At 36.8% G+C, this 20097-nt stretch overlaps 1 protein-coding gene across 5 annotated transcripts in view; it reads right to left on the bottom strand.

Annotated features, from left to right (window-relative positions):
- Positions 1–5331: 5331 nt before the first annotated feature.
- Positions 5332–20097, bottom strand: part of FYB1 (FYN binding protein 1) — a 67649-nt gene continuing 52883 nt past the window's right edge. The window contains exons 10-20 of one of the 5 annotated variants that reach the window (XM_054185698.1): positions 19602–19630; positions 18364–18433; positions 17669–17809; positions 16953–16984; positions 15785–15893; positions 14300–14405; positions 13827–13989; positions 9284–9317; positions 8133–8164; positions 7980–8015; positions 5332–6211 (exon numbers count right to left, since the gene is read on the bottom strand). In XM_054185698.1, the coding sequence (XP_054041673.1) occupies positions 7993–8015; positions 8133–8164; positions 9284–9317; positions 13827–13989; positions 14300–14405; positions 15785–15893; positions 16953–16984; positions 17669–17809; positions 18364–18433; positions 19602–19630 (739 nt within the window). In that variant the 3' untranslated portion in view covers positions 5332–6211; positions 7980–7992. Of the gene's footprint in view, positions 8016–8132; positions 8165–9283; positions 9318–13826; positions 13990–14299; positions 14406–15784; positions 15894–16952; positions 16985–17668; positions 17810–18363; positions 18434–19601; positions 19631–20097 lie in introns of all 5 variants that reach the window. The other 4 variants (XM_054185701.1, XM_054185700.1, XM_054185702.1 and 1 more) reach the window with 4 other exon arrangements.

The raw sequence follows: 20097 nt of genomic DNA, 5'->3' as shown, positions 1-20097 counted from the left end.
CGGGTTGTCAAGTGGTAAGAGCCTGCCCACCGCTCCACCATCTAGCGACACACAGCAGTCTGCGGGAGGATGCAGCTGCAGCCCTGGGCTTGTGTGCCTGGTGTGCAACGGAAGGTGCGAGGATCTGCGAGGGAGAGGGTTCTGCTGCAAGATTAAAAAGGCTGAGTCTTCAGAGGATGTGGGAAAGGAAACGAGGGGAAAAAGGTGACCCTACTAGCTTGCAGCTTAATCTACATAAATCAAAGTCCTTTATTGAGATTTGTGTTCTGTGTCTCTGTAACACAACAACAAGCAGAATAGGAAAGGTCCTTCCTCCTGTGGATAATATCAGCTGCTTCCTGGGAACAGCATCTCTTTACCCCGTATCTGAGAAAACGTGAATGTGGCCAGAGCTTGGTTGAAAACCTAGCAGAATTTGGGATGTTGGGAAGGACAGACATCTTGAAACACAAGTGCAATGTGAAAGCGTGGATATTGCATTTTACACACGTCTGCTCCTTTGGGAATCCAGCTGGCTCCTGAGGTCGCTTGGGGAGGGCAGTGGTGACATGGAGATCCTGTGAATACGTGATGGCTCATCTTTGGACAGGCTTGCACCAGTCCTGAGCCAAAACTGTCCAGTTCGGACAATGTGACAGTGAAGACCATTGAGGTCCAGCGCCCAGGGATATTTGTTCCCTCTGACTGTTTTACGTGACTAGTATGGATGCAGCTTTCGTGCCCAGGCTCCATCTGGTTATAAGCAAGGGGTGAGCTGCCAAACTGGGATGGTCAAGCATAGAGGACCTGAGTGTGTAGCCACTAGGTTTAGGTGGATGCTGCACATTTTTTGTGGAACTTTTGAGCCACATGTTAGTTCTTTGATTCATCCTTTTTGGTCTTGTGTTCACCAAGTAACTTAGAGAAAAAGCAAGGGGCAATTTGCAGTTTGCTCCCCCAGGGAGGCTGTTCCCACTGGATTTGCTTTTTGGGGTGTGATTGCTCTCCTGGGTCCTGGTATATTCTTTATATATTTCTTTTCAAATACAATCCAATAGGTGTATTCCTACATATATTGTTTCATAAAAGGAATTCTATGGATAATATTTTAAGTATCAGTAGGAAAGTTTGCAAAAGGAACATGATTTGACTAAAGAAAAGAACAATTCCTAAAAAATGTTCAGCTCAGTAAATATTTTTTTCTGGAATTGCTCTGGTTTTGGAAAACAGCATTATCTAAGTTAATTCATGAATATAGTACCCTATAATCCAGCTAGAAATAAAAACTACTAATAAAAATCTGAATTGATTGCAACTGGGTAAAATGTTAGTATTTCTTCAGTATCCAGTAATGGAAGAAATGGAAAAAAAACCCCATACAGCGCGTAGCAGAAAATTATGCAAGAGTAGCAATAAATAGCGTACTAAAGCAACAACTAGCTGCAAAATAACAGCATGTCAAGTGATATAACAGGTCTTCCTGATTAACTGGGCAGGTTGCTAACTAGATTGTTAATTAGTGCAGCCTTACATTTAGGCACCCATTCATGTAAGATTTTTCACAGCACAGCATTCTTCACTGCATAATCCTATTGAAGCTGTGAAAAGCAACAGGTGTTGAGTTTTGGTATGGTTGGCATATTAATTAGACCTGAGGAAAAAAAAAATTTAAAAAACCCACATCTGTTAAGTGTTTCAGTCCAACTAAACTCCAGTAACAGGGCTGAAGCTGTGTGTAAGGGTAATTTATCACCATCTGATTCAAAATCCATATGGCAGCAGAAACTACTTTTTTGTAATTCTTCATGTAATTCTTCATGGTCTTTTTTTCAAAAAACTGAAGAAGCTCATTAACATTTTCTTTGGGCAGTGGCTGAAAAAGGCTAGCTAACATTTTAGTAGCAGTGCTGTTATAGATCACGGTATCCATACTGAAATACTTAAATATCTGAGATGCTTAGCAGTCAGTGGGTATCGTTAGAACAGACTTCAGCCTTCTACATGGCCAGTAGCAAGCAGGTTGTATGAACATTCCTGGCAGTACGGAAAGGAGCAAAAAAAGGGCTGGGATAGAAAAGGTAGAAAAGGCTTTTTTTTTTTTTTAATTAATTTAAGCTGGCAGTAGTAAGATTTACTTACATATAGCATCCCAACTTAAGTACTGAAAAAAGCTCCCCCAAATACTGAGGGCAGAAGGAGGTATGTTTGGCCTGATTTTAAATGCTGTGGGATAAGCAGCGTACAATGCAAAATACAAGAATTGGAAGTCTTCTCAGTGGTTGGTGAGTCATAAAACCTCTGGTGGTGTCACCCACAGAGTTCGGAATCTTGCACGAAAAATGAGCATTTAAACAGAGAAACTTTTAAAAATGGGATAAAAATGAAAGTGCCACAGGCAGGAATGCAGAAGTAGGGGAACGGTTTAAAAGGATGAAAAGAGAAAGGAACCAGGAAGCAAAAAAACAAAGGACAGAACACCATGGTCAGAGGATCAAGGAAAAAAGGAATAATTATAAGGAACAGGAAGTGATTGAGAAAGAGAAAGAAAGTAGACGAGTACAGGGAACATCTCAGGCGGTGAAAGGAGGCAACAACAACACAAAAATAAGGATGTCAGATCAATACGGAAGAAGAAACTGGGCTTACCTGTGTGAGCTGGAAGGTGTGTGACGGCATCGTCCAGGGCAGGAGAACATGAAAGAAGCTGAGATGCCTGAGAAGGGACGGGAGTTTGGCAGAGTGTCCCTTCTGTCAGCAAGAAAAGGGGACGGGAGCCCCGGGTTCTGTGTCTGTGTTTTGTGTACATTTTCCACCTGAAGTGCACCCACACGCAAGTGAAGGAGCAGGCAGCTTTGCCAGCTAAGAACTTGAAAATCAGGAATCAGGCCAAAAAAAGAATTAAAAGGCAGGAAAAAAAGCCAGTGCTTATTTTTCTTTTCTTTGTCTGCCTCATGATGCTTGAGCTATAGGATTTGGCGATATTACTGAAGAAATGCAAATCATATAATGTTTCTTAAAAACGTTGGTATCCACCTAATTCACATTTCATTCACATTTGTGTTGACATTTTGCATGCTTCCTTTCTGCCTAATAGTGAACCTTTTAAGCTTAAGCAGTATTTATATGTCTGTGTGTTAAGAAAGAAAATAAGCATACAGTTTCTCTACATTCTTTTCAACAAGGCCCACAATAAAAAAAGCCTCAAGCAAGGAACTCTATGCATTTAATACCAGCTTAATCCTCTCTCTCAAAGTGCTTTAGAAGGAGGCAAAGAGAGATAATTTAACAAATTCTACATATGTTCAGGAGCCAGCTAGCTACAGTGAAACACAGAGAAGAAAGGCTTTGTGAGATCATTGTAATTTTGCTCCACCCAGGCAAAGAGGAGGACCTGAGGCTACCGCCCTGCTGCTCTGCAGAAGGCTAGGACATGTTGCGGTGGCATTCTGCAGTACCATGGCTAACCCGAGTAGCACTGGGATACCTTCCAGTGGGTTAGGACACTGGAAACTGTTTAGGATGACACTTCAGCTGCACCACTGCCTCTTTTCCTAGCCTGGCTAAGTAGTTGAGGTGGGGGGCTGGGAGGGCCACGCTGCCATCCTGGGTGAATGGGTTCTGATCAATAAGGTAATTCTTTCAGAGTGGGTTGGGGGGTGTCAGCCTGGCATATCCCCAGGCCATCAGCATGCAAGGGTGTAATTCTGGCAAAAGCCAAAGACCTGACTCAAAACCATGCCAACAAACTTGCTGTCAATATGGGAGTTGGGAGACAGCAAACGATGTAAGTGGAGATAATAATGTAGACCATTCAATTCTAGAATTTGTCCCCAGTTTTTATTAAGTTTCAGGATATAATCTAAACTATTATTCAATTTAAATTTTAATCAGTATTCTTTATCTGCCCCCTTTTTATTACTGTAAAGATGGTATATTTAAAATATACATTTTGCATGCTAATACTTTTTAAGCACAAGGTGTTTCCTCTCTTCTCTTTGTGTCTAACCACAAGTAGAGGCAAAGAAGAGGACAAGAAAAACAGTGAGAGTCCTAATCTAGGAAAGTACTAAAAATATAATTAATATAGCTTTAGCAGTTTGGGTTTATATCCAGGATTAATGGATATGTGCCACAAATTGTCCTCTGTTTGTGCCTTCCTTTCATACATTAAAAATGGGGATAAAATATTTTCCTGTCTCACAAGATAAATCCATTACTATTCATGGGAATGTAAGATACCATTGTGATGAACGCCATGAGAAACGAATAATTCTGAGTGCAGCATAGGCTTGGGAATAAAGGAATAAATAAAGGAATTTGCACTAAATAAAGAAACTGAATGAACAGGGCTAAACAACTGCCTTTTCTGTTAACTCTCATCCAGCCCATGCACTAAATGAGGCAGGGATCCTGTGGAAAAAAATACTGAGCCATCATGTAATTATAGACTGCACACACAGTTAAAGACGCATCCACACGAGGAGGCAGAACTGAGGCTGTGCAACTACAAGCTCACTTCTTGGAACCTTCTTGCTTTTGAGTCCTTCACTCCATAGTAAAGCTACATGCGAAAGCCTTTCGTGTAGGATGGTCTGGGGCCGGGTCTGTACAGAATTCATAAGGGTATCCTTTTACAGGTCCATGAGTTTCCTCAGAAGTTGTCTTATGTGACGTAAAATACACACAGAGACGCAGACACACGTACACACACACTGATTCTTCCACCTGTGTCTGTTATGAAGGTAATGTAGTGGTAAGGGGTCATCTAATCCACACAGCGAATCTAGGTTCCTTCACTGAATTTCCTTCCCCTTGCTCAAGCACTGATCCTCACAGCCGAGGTGGAGATTATGCAACAAGATCACACATAGAGGGGGGTTTTGTTTAACACCATGTGAGGAGTAGCCAAGGGATCTGCAATTATGTGGATCGAGAGTATAAACCTCTTAGGCAGGAATGCACAGAAGATCAGCTGCATTCCAGCAGCCCAGAGCCTGCGGTAACAGCAGAGAAATGCGCTAAAGCTCCTGAATTAGAGAAGTCTTCTGTGCCTTCACAGTTTTGTGTTTGCTTAGCCTGTTTGCTGGGACAGGGTAGAGGTACAACACAGATGGAAAACAGCTCTATTTACCTTATGCTGAAGTCTAATTTTTGTGTCAATATTTTGATGTTTTCACTGCTGAATGTTTTAGCAGGCACAACCGAATACTACAGGATTATAGACTGAATTTGGAGAGGGAAAAATATCAAGAGGGAGAACAGCTTTCCTTTTCTTTCTTTATGACTTTTAAAAGATAATAGAATAAATTACAGGTGAGAAACCGTTAAAACACAGTCTTTATTAAGCTGCCTTAGTATAGATTTTGCTGTCTGGAAGATTTTCTGCTTACATTTCACTTTCTGGATAGTAATTACTGCCAAACAAATGCCACATTGTAGTTGTGCTGGCTTTGCAGCAATAATAAAGTTGTTTTTCACTGTCAGCTGCTCAGTGATAATTTTCAGAAATTATTGTACAGCTACTGTTGTTCTACTTTGGAAGAAGATGGTGTACCCACATTTCTTGTCAGAAAGCACACTTTTATTCAGAAGAAAGAAAAAAAAATGCATCCAGTGAACAGCATTGGCAAAATAATGACAAGAAAAAATACACAATACCAGTAATTTTTCAGTGTGTAGTACCTTCTAAATACATTTCAACAACCTGTAACAATGACATTATATTTAATCTGTGCAAACAATGCACAGATTTTTAGCTTAAAGTACCCTATGATTATTTCTTTTAATGATTTAATGTGTCATAAGACCAATTCAGTCAGTATAATCAGTAAGGAAATACAGTATCTACAGCACATCAAGGCTAAGAACATGGAAAAGCTCTTCAAAATATATGACCAAAAAAACCTCACAAAGAATAAAATTCACTTATTCTTCAGGGGCACAAAAGAGGTTTGTGTTCTACTGAAGTCCTTTAAACTATATTCAAAAGGAAAGTTCCTTTGTTGGTCTTACTGCAACACATGAAGTTCTACTATCGTTTAAAACTAAAACAAGACTTGGCATATATGTTAGAATTTAACACAAACTCTTTTTGACATCATTAACTGTGTAAAGCATAAAACTATTTATCCCCTTGATAGCTGACAAGTCATTGTGTATTTCTAAATATCTGTGTTCCCTCTCAGTTCTCTGGCATATCGCTAATTTGATGCAGATACCTTCTTGAATGCCCCTGAAAAAATAAATAAACCATCAGCAGTGATGTAGCCAAATAGCCAGACACATTCATTGTGCTTAATATACAAGCTCTTGTTTTAAATTTGGGTGCTGGTGCTGATGTCTACACATAAAACTGGTATTTGTATGCCTGGTTGCTGGTTGAAAAGTAAATATAGAACAGGAAACTCAAGTTTGCATATAGCTTTTCAGTGTATTATCAGTAATTTTAAATACAGTATAAAATAGCTTATAGGCTATTATCTCTACAGTTAATTTTATGTGTGATATCCCCATAGCATTATACCTCCTTAGAGATTTACTGTATTTTGAACCGTCAATAAAAGGCACTTGTGTAAGGTGAAATCTCAGCTCTCCTGAAGGTAAGACAACAACTCACTGACTTCAACAGGGCCAAAATTTTTTTATGTTTATAATCTAAACTTGCTAGCTAGCTACATTGCACTGGTTTGCACAGTGTGCCTTACTTCCCTTGAGGATTATAGGAGACTTGATTATCAAGAGGAGTTGCCTATATTGCTCCAGCCACATTGCTTGTTGCAGGTTTTTTGATTATCTTGCACTACAGCAAAAGCATCACATGTTACAACTACATGTTCCATATTCCGCACAAGCTCACCCTCTTTACTGTGCATTCATTGTAAACAGCTTTTGATTTCCAGTGAGTTCTGATAAGTGCAAAGTGATATTTATTATTATGATTCGTCCATTCATTTTACTACTCATTCATTCCGAGAACAGGATCACCAATGATCTTTAGTAATAAATGTTGTTTCGACCGTAGATGAGCGTGGAAATGTTTAATTACTATAGTTTCATTTAGCCAAGTCTAGTGTAAAATATAGTACTTGAAAGAAAAAGATACTCTCAAAGTGATGTGATATTTATACATATATATTTAGTCTAGAAATTATTTCCAAACCGTTTATCATCAGTTTATAGGTCCGTTTTAATGCCTAAATTACTACAGTGACAACAACATATCTTCAATCTAAACAGAAATTAAATCTTAACCTAAATGTTCTGAATATATTTTGAGCAACACTATGCTATAAAGTAGACTCTTCTATGATTTGTATCTCAGAGCGCTGTGTGTAACACATATAACATTGTTACGTTTACAATTGATATTAGTCAAAAAGTACCTAAAAAGTGGTCAAATAAATTTTAGAAAATGGTATTCTCTCATTAGTATAACGTAGAAAAAGAAACTTCAGCCGTAATGGTACATGGCTGTACATGTCAGTGTAGCTAACGCTTTTGCAGTTGGAATGGCAGGTCAGCAATGATGCCCACTCTTGATTTCCTGTTTTCACAACAGGATGTTATCACCAAAGGAAGCATTTCTTTTCAGGATACTGTCCTCCCCTGATTGGCAGTCTCTGGTGTTTAATAGACCAGAGCCAGAGCAAAATTGTTCAGGGGTTTGTTGTCCTCTGTATCCTTCATAGACCTGAACTGGCCTTTTTGGGTATAGCTAATTGAAGAGCTGTTTTTACATGGACTTTCCACAAATGTGGAAGGGAAGTGAAAAATGATGTTAACTTTAGCTCAAATTCCCTGAATTTTACTTTCTCAGATAATTGGCAATACAAATGTCATATAAAGCAAGGGATGACAAAGCCCTAAAATTCTAAAAAACGTTAATTGTACATTTAGAAGAGTGTAACCGATTAACTTGTGATCAGCTTTAGTGACTTCTCTTGCTTTCACAATTAGGAAGTAGGAAATAGATTTTGATCTTCACGGAAGCTCGTACTTACGTAGAATTCTGCATCAGTCATTATCATAGATGCAATCTGAAATGGAAATAAAATGGAAAAATATTAGCATTGTGCAGTAGTTCTCTACTCAAGGATAAAGTTATTTGATGTAATTCAATATAGTTACTGTGTTGTTTGAAATGTTCAACATACCATCACCAATATCATCGTAAATCTCTCCATCACTGCAAGTTAAAAAAAGAAAAATAATGTATTTAAAAATTGAAACATCAGACATATACTACTATTTGCATGCAGATACAAAATAGTGTAGCAGTATCATGCAGACACACTATCAAGTAATTCAATTGCTAATTAGGAAAGTGCAACCTTTGTGGTAACAGAACAGTGTTGAAAAAGATGGTCAAAGGATTTTCAGTGAAGGCTAGAGCTGGATACATTTCTTTCTAACATGAAAGGCTTGCTTTATTAAGAGGTTGGGTTTTTTAATTAAGTTTTTAAGTAGCTATTCTATAACAAACTCATAGAGATATTCCCATTAAAAAATTAAATACTTACTGATTTTTTTAAATGAAATCTGTAAAAGAGTATTAAAAAAATTGGTATGCCCTTGAAATTCTTACTGGTTTCTGTACTTGGCAATGCTATAATGGTTTTGGAGGGGCAGCTTTTTAGATAATGAATTTTGGTAATGTCTATAGATGAATAGGAATTTTCAAAATATGTCACTTAGATACACAAACAGGCCTACGGAAGCCAATAAGGCTATTTATACATCTAAGTTAAACATGTGTATAAGTGTTTGCAGGCTTCAATTCTAAAAGTGACATCTGATTCGGTATTTAAGGGTCTAACATAAAGCTCATTGAAAGAAGTGGAAAGGCTTTGTATGACGAGAATTTTGGATTAGAACCTAAATGCGGAACTCCATGCAATTATTCAGAGCAACACTGAGCCAACCTACTCAATCCCAATAAGACGGAAATAAAACTAAAGAAAAATTGGTCCATTTTACTTAAACATTTGAAAATGGCATCAATACACTTAATCACATCAATGCGCAATTCAATAATAGATTCTAGTTCCAATAATGCATAATTTATATAATTTTTCATGGTTTAAAGCAGAGTTTATGGATAAGCGATAAGGAAAGGGGCCCTGGAAAATTTCCAGCATGGACGTATGTGACTAATTCTTGAGAAACCTAAACTCTGTAAAAATAACTCGGTTTGCAGGACTAGATGACATGCTAAAATAATCACATTTCACTTTTATTTAACAAACAGTTTAGAACAAAATTGAATGTTATAACAAATTTTTCAAAAAGATCACTTTGTACTTACTTCTGAACTAAATTGCTTCTCAGAACATAGCCATCTGTAAAATTGAAATATATATGTATTTAAGTTAAGCTTAAACATTGATGTTATTTCTTCTGTTGCCAGCACTAGCGATATGCATTTTTTCTCTTTTAGATATTTAAGACAGAAAGACATAATAGATGGATAACAATGTACAATAGATATGTACTCGAGGAAAATGTTGCTTTTAATATTTTTTAAAATTTTAGTTTTAATTATTCTTATCTGCTTGCTTAGTACAATGTGGTGCCTTAGATAGGGAATCAGAATACTACAATAGCTCCTAGACCAGTTAGATATCTACTGTGCCAGGTACTTTACATACTCATAAAGTGTCATTTCTCTTGTTTTGTTGCAATAGTTTCCATTGTATACAAAACTAGTGCTGAAAGGAGATAATAGTAATACAGGTTACACAAGATTAGGTTTTCATCTTATATTTTAGTTTCCTGGTTGCATGAGACGGGTGTAAAACAACAGGTATTAACACAAAATATAGTAGTGTTCACAAACTGTAGCACAAAAGTGTGGTATAGTAATAACCACATAATAATACTTATAATAATAAATAACAGGAATATGTATAGTTTCCTACAAGGACAAAAGTATCTTTCAAGATGTATAGCCCAATTAATTATCATTAGCTGTAATTGTTTAAAAATTTTTAACTGTATCACATTGATAAGAACTGTTTGTATGTCTATAATAGAAATACCTTAGAAAAGCTACTCACTAGAGAATTATTCTATTACTCTGTTGCATTACTAATGAAATCACATAAAACTATACATATTCTTCAATATATTTAATGTCTTGAAAAAATTGGATACCTTTGGTAAAAGATATCTACTGAAATACTCGTCAATTGGTGTATATGCAAGCAAAGAGAAAGCCATAACAATAACTACATATTTGTAAGTAAACATTAGTGTATTGGTACAAAATTAGGACAGTTCTAAAGGAGAAACATGATCTTCTGCTATATTTGAAATTCCTATCTAAGTTTCCTTCTTTTATTCATTAGGAGGCTTAAATGGTCACACTAAAATGATAGGTTTCAGAATAATTATATTAGTTTGAGTTGCAAAGTTCCTTCAATTCTTGGAGGAACCATCATATAGTACAGAAAGTATCACTTTTCTGCTAGTATTTCTGGTAGCGATCCTTCAGGTCATTCTTGATGAATCTGTAGGTGTCACCATTTTACCTTAAGGAATTATTTCCTCCTTCACAAATTTTTTTTTTTCTGCTACCTAAGACATGAAAGCATCTTGTCTTTTTTTAAATGCACAGTAATGTCCAACTAAAGAATCTCATAGTTTGTGTTAAGCCTTTTTTACATCCAAGCTCTAAGTATATTCTAACTGAAATTGCCCTTTCCAAGATTTGTTACTTTACTTGTTGGTGAAACCTTCCCTTGTAAATTGGCATCAGACACAATGAACTAGTACTGTTCTGAAAAGCTGCTGAATTATCACAGTCTTCAACTGACCAATGCTTTGATACAGAAAAATGTCCTATGATACCTACATGGAATATTGGAGAAGTTATTTGACAAGACTATTATCCAAACACTGATAAGTAACTAATTCTTATATACAGCTTTTCTTCATAAAGAAAAATTTGCATAATTAATTTTAACTTGGCAAATTTCCATCTTAAAATAGGTAGACATCAGATATTGCTATAAATCTCAAATGTAAATAATATGTTTTCCAGAATATGCCGTATTAATTGCTGTATTTTAAGTAGATTAGTGATTTGCTCTGTGAAGGCCATAATACATTAAAAATACTGTATTTTTAAAGAAAACTTCTATCTTGTGCTAGAAGGTTACATAAAAAGGCATTAATTTAATGTGGTAGTATTTTATTTCACACTAATCTGCTTTAGCTTCTGTTTAAGACTTAACAGTTCTATAAATGAAAAAATAGTTCCATGCATTTAGTATTTGGTTGCAGCTATATAAGGTAAAATTTGCTTCCTTTGCCTGTATTTATATCTTCAGGGTCATGAAGATTTGATACTTACATAAATTCTATTATAACTTTTGCCTACTAAAAATGTTAAACTACAGGTAATCTTCACTAGTCAAAGAACCCAATGCTGCAGATTTTCAGTCACCTGCCTATTTGGTCAGGCTGATTACAAATCTCAGCTCTGTCTATTCAGGATATTCTTAGTCTGGTTGTCTTTCCTCAGGTTGTATTACCTGGGATAATGGCATGGAAATTGCTTTTTAAAAATATGTCATCTTTTAAAAATTCTCTTTAAGCAGAGTCAAATAAGTCCCTGAAGTCTCTCACTGTGAATCATTTTAAATCATTTGACTTACCTAATCTTCTCTATTTCTTCTTTTAATTTTCTGAAGTGAAATACATGAAAGCAAAATTTCTTGGCTTGCAGTCATGGTGTATAAACACAGTGTGCTTGCAAGCCAGACATGCATGTGTCAGTCCTTCTCCTGTTGCGAAGCATAATCTAGGTTCTTCTGATGGTCGCTAGCCCCTAAATATGTGGGAGATCCAGCCTCTGCTGATCTCACACTCTATCAAGTTTACTAATTCAAAATGAAACATCTAAAGTTTCAGTTTCTAACTAATTTATTCATGTTTATGTGGCTTCCATAATAGAGAACAACGCAGAGGGTCAGCACACTCCAACTTGATTACTTAGTACCACTGAAAGCTACGACACATCAGGTCAGCTACACTGGCAGTGTAAAGGAAACTTGGCCAGTACGCAACTTACATTTTCAGGCACTGAAGTCCATTTATATCCTAATTTCATGGAATTTCACAGAATTTTTCAGAGTTGGAAGGGACCTCTAGAAATCATCTAGTCCAACTCCCCTGCTAAAGCAGGGTTCCCTAGAGCACATTACTCAGGACTGCATCCAGGCGAGTCTTGAAAGTCTCCAGAGAAGGGGACTCCACAACCTCCCTGGGCAGCCTGTTCCAGTGCTCTGTCACCCTCACCGTAAAGAAGCTTTTTCTCATATTTGATCGGAACTTCCTATGTTCCAGCTTGTGCCCGTTACCCCTTGTCCTGTTACTGGGAACCACTGAAAAGAGTCTGGCACCATCCTCCTTAAACCACCCTTTAGATACTTGTAAACATTAATGAGATCTCCCCTCAGCCTTCTCTTCTCCGGGCTAAAGAGTCCCAGCTCTCTCAGCCTTTCCTCATAAGGCAGATGCTCCAATCCCTCAATCACCTTTGTTGCCCTAATGTTTAAGCAAAATCTATGAAAGTGAATTGAAGTTTTTTGTGTATTTCAAACGGTACATAGGTCAGACCAAGCGACAGAAAGAAGGAATTTGAGAAGGTAAATGAGAATCAGTTCCTTGTTCCACTTTTGAAATTTCAAATAATTTCGTAACAATTACAATACATGATAGCAGAATACATTCGTAAGATCACCAGCCCTTGCTTAAAAAGGTGGCAAAACTTTATAATAAAATTTGTAATTTTGTTAAACTGCTGGTAGAGCCGTGAAGCTATGGAAGTGCTTCATAAGTTACCAAATGGAAGAATTCGTGTACAAGAAAGGAATGAAAACATACTTAATTGTTGATTTTCAGTCTATCTGATCTTCAAAAAGTAAAATCATAGTTTCAAGATACGAGGAACTAGAGCAACTATAGCAAATAAATCAAACTGTCACGCACTTAACTAAAGTAGGATTCAAACTAGACTAATTACTGTGAAAATTGACAGAGATCTATTCAGACTGTTTTAGGGAGGATATTTTTATTTGTTTTGCTCTTTTATGCATAGCAAAGCAGTAGCTCCTGTCACTATTTGAAAGGCTTTGAAGACTATGTGAGGAAAACAGCCAACATGAACTACTTCCTACTTTGTTATTAGCTTGATTCAAAAAATGCAATGTTGAAAGCTGCTCTTTGGGAAGCAGCTGCACTAGTGCAATCCATATTTTGAAAAATGTGTTGTTATGCAAGAAAGTCTTCCTCACCCTGCAGGCCTGCCAGGAAGAAGGCTATACTCCAGACTGCAACAGATAAGTACGGAGGGGAAAAAAATAGAAAGAAAGTTACTGAATCCCCTTCAGGTTTATCACATTGGGCAGTCTTCAGTCTTCTGAATGTTTTTCATTTTCCCTTGGCTGCAATGAATGGGCAAGTGCTTACCAGAGGTGCAGCAAGGATTGCACTTCTACTAGATTCTATGGGGTATTGTAGCTATACTCTTTTTGGCAAATGGAGGGAGACAGAAGCAACAAAAACATCTGCTAATATTAGTTGATGCAAATCAAGATTTACATAACTACATTGCCCTTTTTCTCACATTTGGTATCTCTTGTGTATTGGAGTTTTCAGTTTTTTGAGGCAAGCTGCTCTTAAAACACAATAATAACAGTCTACCTCTTGTCAACCACCAGGCAAGGAAAAAGACAAGTATTAGACTCTTCTTTAATATGACAGGGAAGAGGGTTTTTTATGTGTCCTGACGCCATCATTCTCTGACAACTTGATTTGTACTACAGCTTTTTAATAAAACTTACATTTTCCTTCTTCATTCCTGCACAGGACCTTGGTATCATCTGTGCTTTGTATAATTTCAAGTGACTCCCCTGGTTTAACTTGTAAGTCTTTAGGTCCCCATCTTCTCTGGGGCAAATCCTGGACTGTGGTGGTAGAGTAAAGAATTTTAATTTCGCCTTCAAACTGCAAAAATAAAATAAAGAGATGCTGGTTAAAAACCATGAACATAAAGCTTGTGATCATGCAGGTTTTAGACCAATATATTCCCATTTATTACTGAATTTTTGAAAATCAGGCAAATAATTGTTTATGCTATGTAGTATGTGCCATGCTTGCCATTTGGACTTACAAATGCTCAGATCACTATTTTTACAAGTAGTAATACCTTACCTTTCAAAGGCAAACTAATGTATTATTTACAAATTAGGGTGTGTAAATTAGAGGATACAATACAGATATTTTAATCTTTATATTTTATGTGAACAAAACTTACTTTGAACTTTTTTCTGAACTCTTTCTCTTCTTTTTCCATCTTTTTAAGCTTTTGTGCATCTTTCTCATCTGGTTTATGTTTTCCAAGGCTTGCTGATTTTGATGAACTATAAGAAGAGGTTTACACATAAAAACAAAATTAGCAACACATCTGAGGTATTGATAACCTTTCTGATAATTTTAGTGAAAATGCATTTGCCTTCATTTGTCTTTAGTATGTTTTTGTTTCTCTACAAAACTTATATGGATAATACAATGCAGATTTGATTTCAAAAGAAATAAAATGTTGGTGTCTTCTTTCCTACTTTTAATAAATTCTGATGTTAATATATCTACTATGTAAGTGAATATGGAAAACTATTTGAAGTATCTAGCTGCTACAGCAATGAGAACGAAAAATAATTTAGGTGAATAGTGCCCATAACTTTATAATCTCTAGGCAAGGAGCAATTTTTGTGAAGTCTGTGTATCTTTGGTCAGTACTGAATAACACATGTCCCACTGTGGAGGTATCTGGAAATCTTAGCCTTTCATACAGCAGCTGTGTTAGTCCTATGTTCCCATAGAAGACCTTGCTACACCAGATAGCCTGCATTATATGACTCATGTCACGTTCGGTTGTTTTTTCCACAACCCTGATACTGCTGACTTATTCCAATAAGCACAGAAGGCTTTCGTGCCCTAACTGCCCTTCTTGATGCCGTACCTGGGAATTTAAAGTCTGACTCTACTTTTGATCCTTCCTGATCTCTGTAGGAATTGTGGATGACAGTTTCACTGATGATGAACATGTGTGTGTGTGTGTGACAGTTTCACTGATGCGGTGGGTGTGTGAAGTAACCTAGATTTAGGTCAGGGGGCCATGTCTTTTCCTATGGATATACAGTTCAAAGTGCTTTCTCTGTTTTAATGTCTCCAGAACAGATTATTGTAGTGCACTGTGTGGCTCCACCTGAGTGGAGTTAGCGGCAACAGAGTGAGACATGTTGCAGTCATCTTCACAGATGTATCTGTGCTCATAATACATCTGTGCTCCAGAGATGGCCATAACTTCCTGGTCCAGGGATAAAAGTTTTCCGAGTTGAACTTTACACCTCCAGATGTGTTTCACACTTATGACACAGAATGCTATCTCGTTTTCTCTTAAAATACTACAGCAGCTAGGATCAAGTACTTAACCTAACAGTCCCCAAATCTTGATAGGAAGAGGACTGCCGGCAGAGAATCTACAATGAAGTACCTTTAGGCCATGCATTAATTTCTACCTCTTGTCTACCAGGGACTGAATTTGTTGAAATTCAAAGCATGCTTATTTATTCTATAGTCTAATCATTATTTCAATTTGCAGTGGAGGCAGGGAGCATTCAACTGCCATTGTCAACAATAGGGTTAGGAGACCTTAAAAACCTGACAACACCAAATAATGCATATGTTAGTAGCAATCTGCCTCTAGTAAATACTTAGAAAATGTTTCACAGTGTATTACAGATTTCTAATCAGGGGAGTAATTCCTGTTTTCACTTGCTTGAGTTCAGGCGGTGGAAGAGGGAAGTCTGAAGAATCTACGTCATCATAAACATCATTGTCTCCACAATCTGAAACAATAGTGTTTAAAAGAATGGAAAATTATTATGTGATCCTTGAGTAGTGAATACATTGTGTTACAATCTATGGTAGTGTAGCTAAGTTGGCAAGAAATTGCAGCAAGTGCTGTAGCCATTTATCGTCAATAGTAACTGTGAGTTCTCTGTTTTGCACAATGTACTGTGCAAAACAAACACCAGTCAGCCTTTTCAGAATAAGGCTCTTTATTAATAATAATAGGTATTCACTGATATTTTAATCTTCTTAAGCTGAAGCAAGTTTTAGCACATGTTGGCTAATGCAATAGCCTTTAATCTTCATTTTAATTAGTCCATTTCCCACTGTGTTGCATCAAAGTATATTTTTGGGGCTTGATGTTAATGTACACTCAGGCACTTCTATAGCACTCTGGTCAATGCAACATTGCTTAGAAGTGGATATGAATCACATGCATGTTAGTTTTTAGGCCATCTTGCAGTGCCAAAGCAGTGAAAAGAATTCCTACCCCAAGAATATACTTTGAATCACATTCAGCATATTTGTAGAGAGGAAACAATCAAATCAATGGCTAGAAAAATCACAGGAGGAGATAAAAGGTTTAGAACTCAGTTCTGGCAACAGCCTCAAAAAATATAAGAACTTGCTTTTTATTCCATGGCTGAGCTGATATTTATGAGTGTATGTTATCCTACAAAGACATTGCAAGTGAAAATAACAACAACCATCTCTTTTAATTTTTGAAGTCTTGCATTAAGTGTCTCTCTGCAAGTGTATCTGTTCATACTTAATGCCAAATAAAATGAATTAGTGGAAATCTCACATAGAAAAATCATGACTTCTTTTAAAATACATTAAATTGTTTTCTAGAGAGCTTGCAATGTATTTGTATCTCCTTGTCTGCAGCCAAATCAGTGACAACATTTGAAATTTGCTTGCTAGAACTGGGTAAGCAATGGGAAATCCTGTTTCCTTCCTTGGATGTATTTTTGTGACTAGCATGATACAGAGTAATGTATACAGAAAAAGGATCAGGAATCAATATGGAGGCTGAACAATAGGCTATTAATTACCTTTTCCAAACTGCTTTGTTGAAGGAGACATGCTGAAAAAAGAAGATGCTCATTAAGTATTTATATCACATTAATAGGCTTTTGCACCGTTTAAATAATTTAAAAAAACTTGCAACACAAGGGCTCCAAGGAATCTCCAGACATTCGGAAGTTCCACTGATACCAGCAATATTCGTGGACTAGATGTATTTTTACCACTGAATCAAAGTAAACTGGTTCAGAACTGAATAAGAGACGATGGTGGTAAAAACACCAATGTTGCTGATCTAACCTCTAGGCAAGATGGGTGGAAGACAATCCTGGCATTTTTGCATTTGGCGTATTATTCCTAAAATTTGGATTAATGAGACTAGATTTAGCGGTTTATTTCAGCTACATTGTACTGATGAGCAAAGTACATTTTAACTGAGGATACACCAAACTTACATCACCAGAATGGCACAAAGATGATGGATTATTTTGAGGATCTTCATAAAAAAATTTTTTTTGTATATTTTAATTACCAGACTTGTGCAACAAATACAGCTTATTAAGAGAGTAATTATCTTATGCAGACGCAAAGAAAGGAGGTCAGTGTTTTTGCACAAAATTATCATTCTGAGCTGCAATGTGATGCACGATTCATTAGACTGTTATGAGAACATGTTAGTAGCATGTGATCAATGATGTGTTAGAATTAGTTAATGTGCACTGTTGATTTCCTGGCAGAATCTTACAACAAATCTCCATTATCTTCTGCCTCAATGACTTCGGTTGTTTTTTCTCGTACACTTTTCTTTTTGCCATCTTTGACCTTTAACCTCTTCAAGATTCCCCAGGACCAGATACCATTCTTATCTTCATCCTGTGATACAGACCTTTGGAGTATGCATGCAATTATCACAATGTAAAATGTAACATTCTTTTTAAAAGGTCCAGTTTAAATTCTCCATTGATGCACATAATTCTCATTAATGCCAACAATGTATATGCCACAAAGTGAGGACACTTACCTGGAAGCTAAACACTAAAATGCTAAACTAGAAATATATATGTTAGCTCATTTGTAGATAGTGAGACAAATTTGTAGGTATAGCTATTAATCTAGTGGCTTACTGTTTTCATGTTGTTACTCCGCCAGCTAACATTTTAATTTGTTATTTTCATTTCAGAGCTAGTTTGTCTAATTGGGGATTTGGGGATTTTCATGATTGCAGCTGCTTTTGCTGACATACCAAAATTAATTACAGAACAAAACTTCTCCAAAAAGCCAAAGAACCCTTTTTTTAGATTCATTAATCCATCCCAATGTATACCCACTCAATGATCAACCTAGTACTTGCTAATTATTATGCCTAATTCAAAAATACTAAAAAGTGAAATGAAAATACTTTGTTAAAGAAAGAAATATTAAATGGTATAAAAAACTTACCTAGTTGCATCATCTTCATCATCAATCCCATCATAAATTTCTTGATCAGAAGGAGGAGGTGGGAACATCTCTTTAACAGATCAGTGAATTAATGCATTTATATTTAATGCTGCTGCATAGGATATTCATTACTGGCCTCTTAAGTATGTCAGATGTGTGTGCAGGTTGTGCAATATCCTTGCAATGGAATCTTTCTGTAAACCAGCGCAGCTTATTTATAAAAACAGTGATTTAGGTTTATCCCAGTTTGGAATACTATCCACAGCATTTAAACATGGCACTGCCAATCTCAAGAGCATGAATACTGTAAACAAATGCATTTACTCTGTATTCAATGAAATTCTAAATGACTGATTTTGGCCCAGTCGTTATGAAGGCTGATGACTTTTAGATTTTTGTGTGTGACTCAAGTGGTAATTGAAGGTGTCAGAAACACTCTCAGCAAGTGACATGTTGTGTTCATCCACAGAAGTCAGAGGCAATGCAACGTGAGCTTCCCATTTTGGTCTCAGTTCTGACCTTTAAGCCCTACCTCCTTCAGTGCAGGGTTAGCTCAGTTTCCGTGTCCAATTCTAGCCGCAGGTCAGACTAATCGCTGAAATCTGTACTTAGCTGGCAGCAGTTTCATTCAGCAGTGCCAGGGGATGCTTCTGCCATGACTAGTATCTAAACTCTAAGCTGAGAAGATGAGCTGTGCTCTTGTGATCAACAGAGAATGCTACATAAATATATGTGCTACCAAAGAGGAAACTGGGTTTGAATGTGTGTTCTTGACCATGTGAAACTGATGCAGTCATACTGGCTGGGACTCCAGAGTATTGCTTAAACTGAAGATCCCCTTAACTCGGTCAGCAAAATGCAGCTTTAATAGGTAGTATTACTGGCTGTTTCAGAACTGGGTATCTCCAGTACAAAACCTCTCGGTCATTTTGCCAGTTATATCTGTGCTGTTTTGTGGGATGATCTACCTTTACACAACACACACAAAATTAAATTTTAGTCATCTTCTGGCATGCTTGTGATTCACAGTATCTGAAGACAAAACTTCTTTCTTGCCCTTTCCATAGGTGGAAGGAAAGTTAATTTGGCCACTATACCTCCGTGTTTGTTGCCTGTTAGCTAAACATTTAGCATGCTTATGGATAATTACTGCATTATTTGGAAGCTCCAGCGGTCTGGATTTAAGGGTAAGCAGTACACAGAAACAATTGTCCCCAAAAAGTGCATGTAGAACTTACTTCCAGCTCCACTTTGACCACCACTCTGACTGGAAAAGCAAATGAGAGACATTTTAGACAAAAACAGTCATCCTTTAGAAAAAGAAAACACCATGATCACCCATCACATTTGTAGTTATTAGTTCTAAACCTTTTGTCTTTGGCACTCATCTACTTTTCCAACTGACCACTACAAATTCTGCACTGGAATCTCAGGCACACGCTTGTGTGTTCTATATGGAGAAGCACTAAATGTGCCAGTTCTTTCTTTTTGTCTGTTTTCACCACACTCACATTGATTTCTTACAGTCAAATAGCAGTTGCATTCTCACTAATGCTAAAGAAAACGTGTCATGTAATTCATAAGTGAACTTGCACTTAAATGAGGAGAGATTAACTTTTAGTAGATTCGGGTGAAGCAGGAACAGATACTTCCATATTTTTTTTTCCTTGGAAATAATTCATTACAAATCAGAAAAGAGTATTTTAAAATATCATTTACAGTCATTCAAAGGGT

This window comes from Rissa tridactyla, chromosome Z (assembly GCF_028500815.1).
Source record: "Rissa tridactyla isolate bRisTri1 chromosome Z, bRisTri1.patW.cur.20221130, whole genome shotgun sequence".
In the NCBI taxonomy this organism is placed as follows: Eukaryota; Metazoa; Chordata; class Aves; order Charadriiformes; family Laridae; genus Rissa; species Rissa tridactyla.
This window is presented reverse-complemented; position numbering and strand designations above follow the sequence as displayed.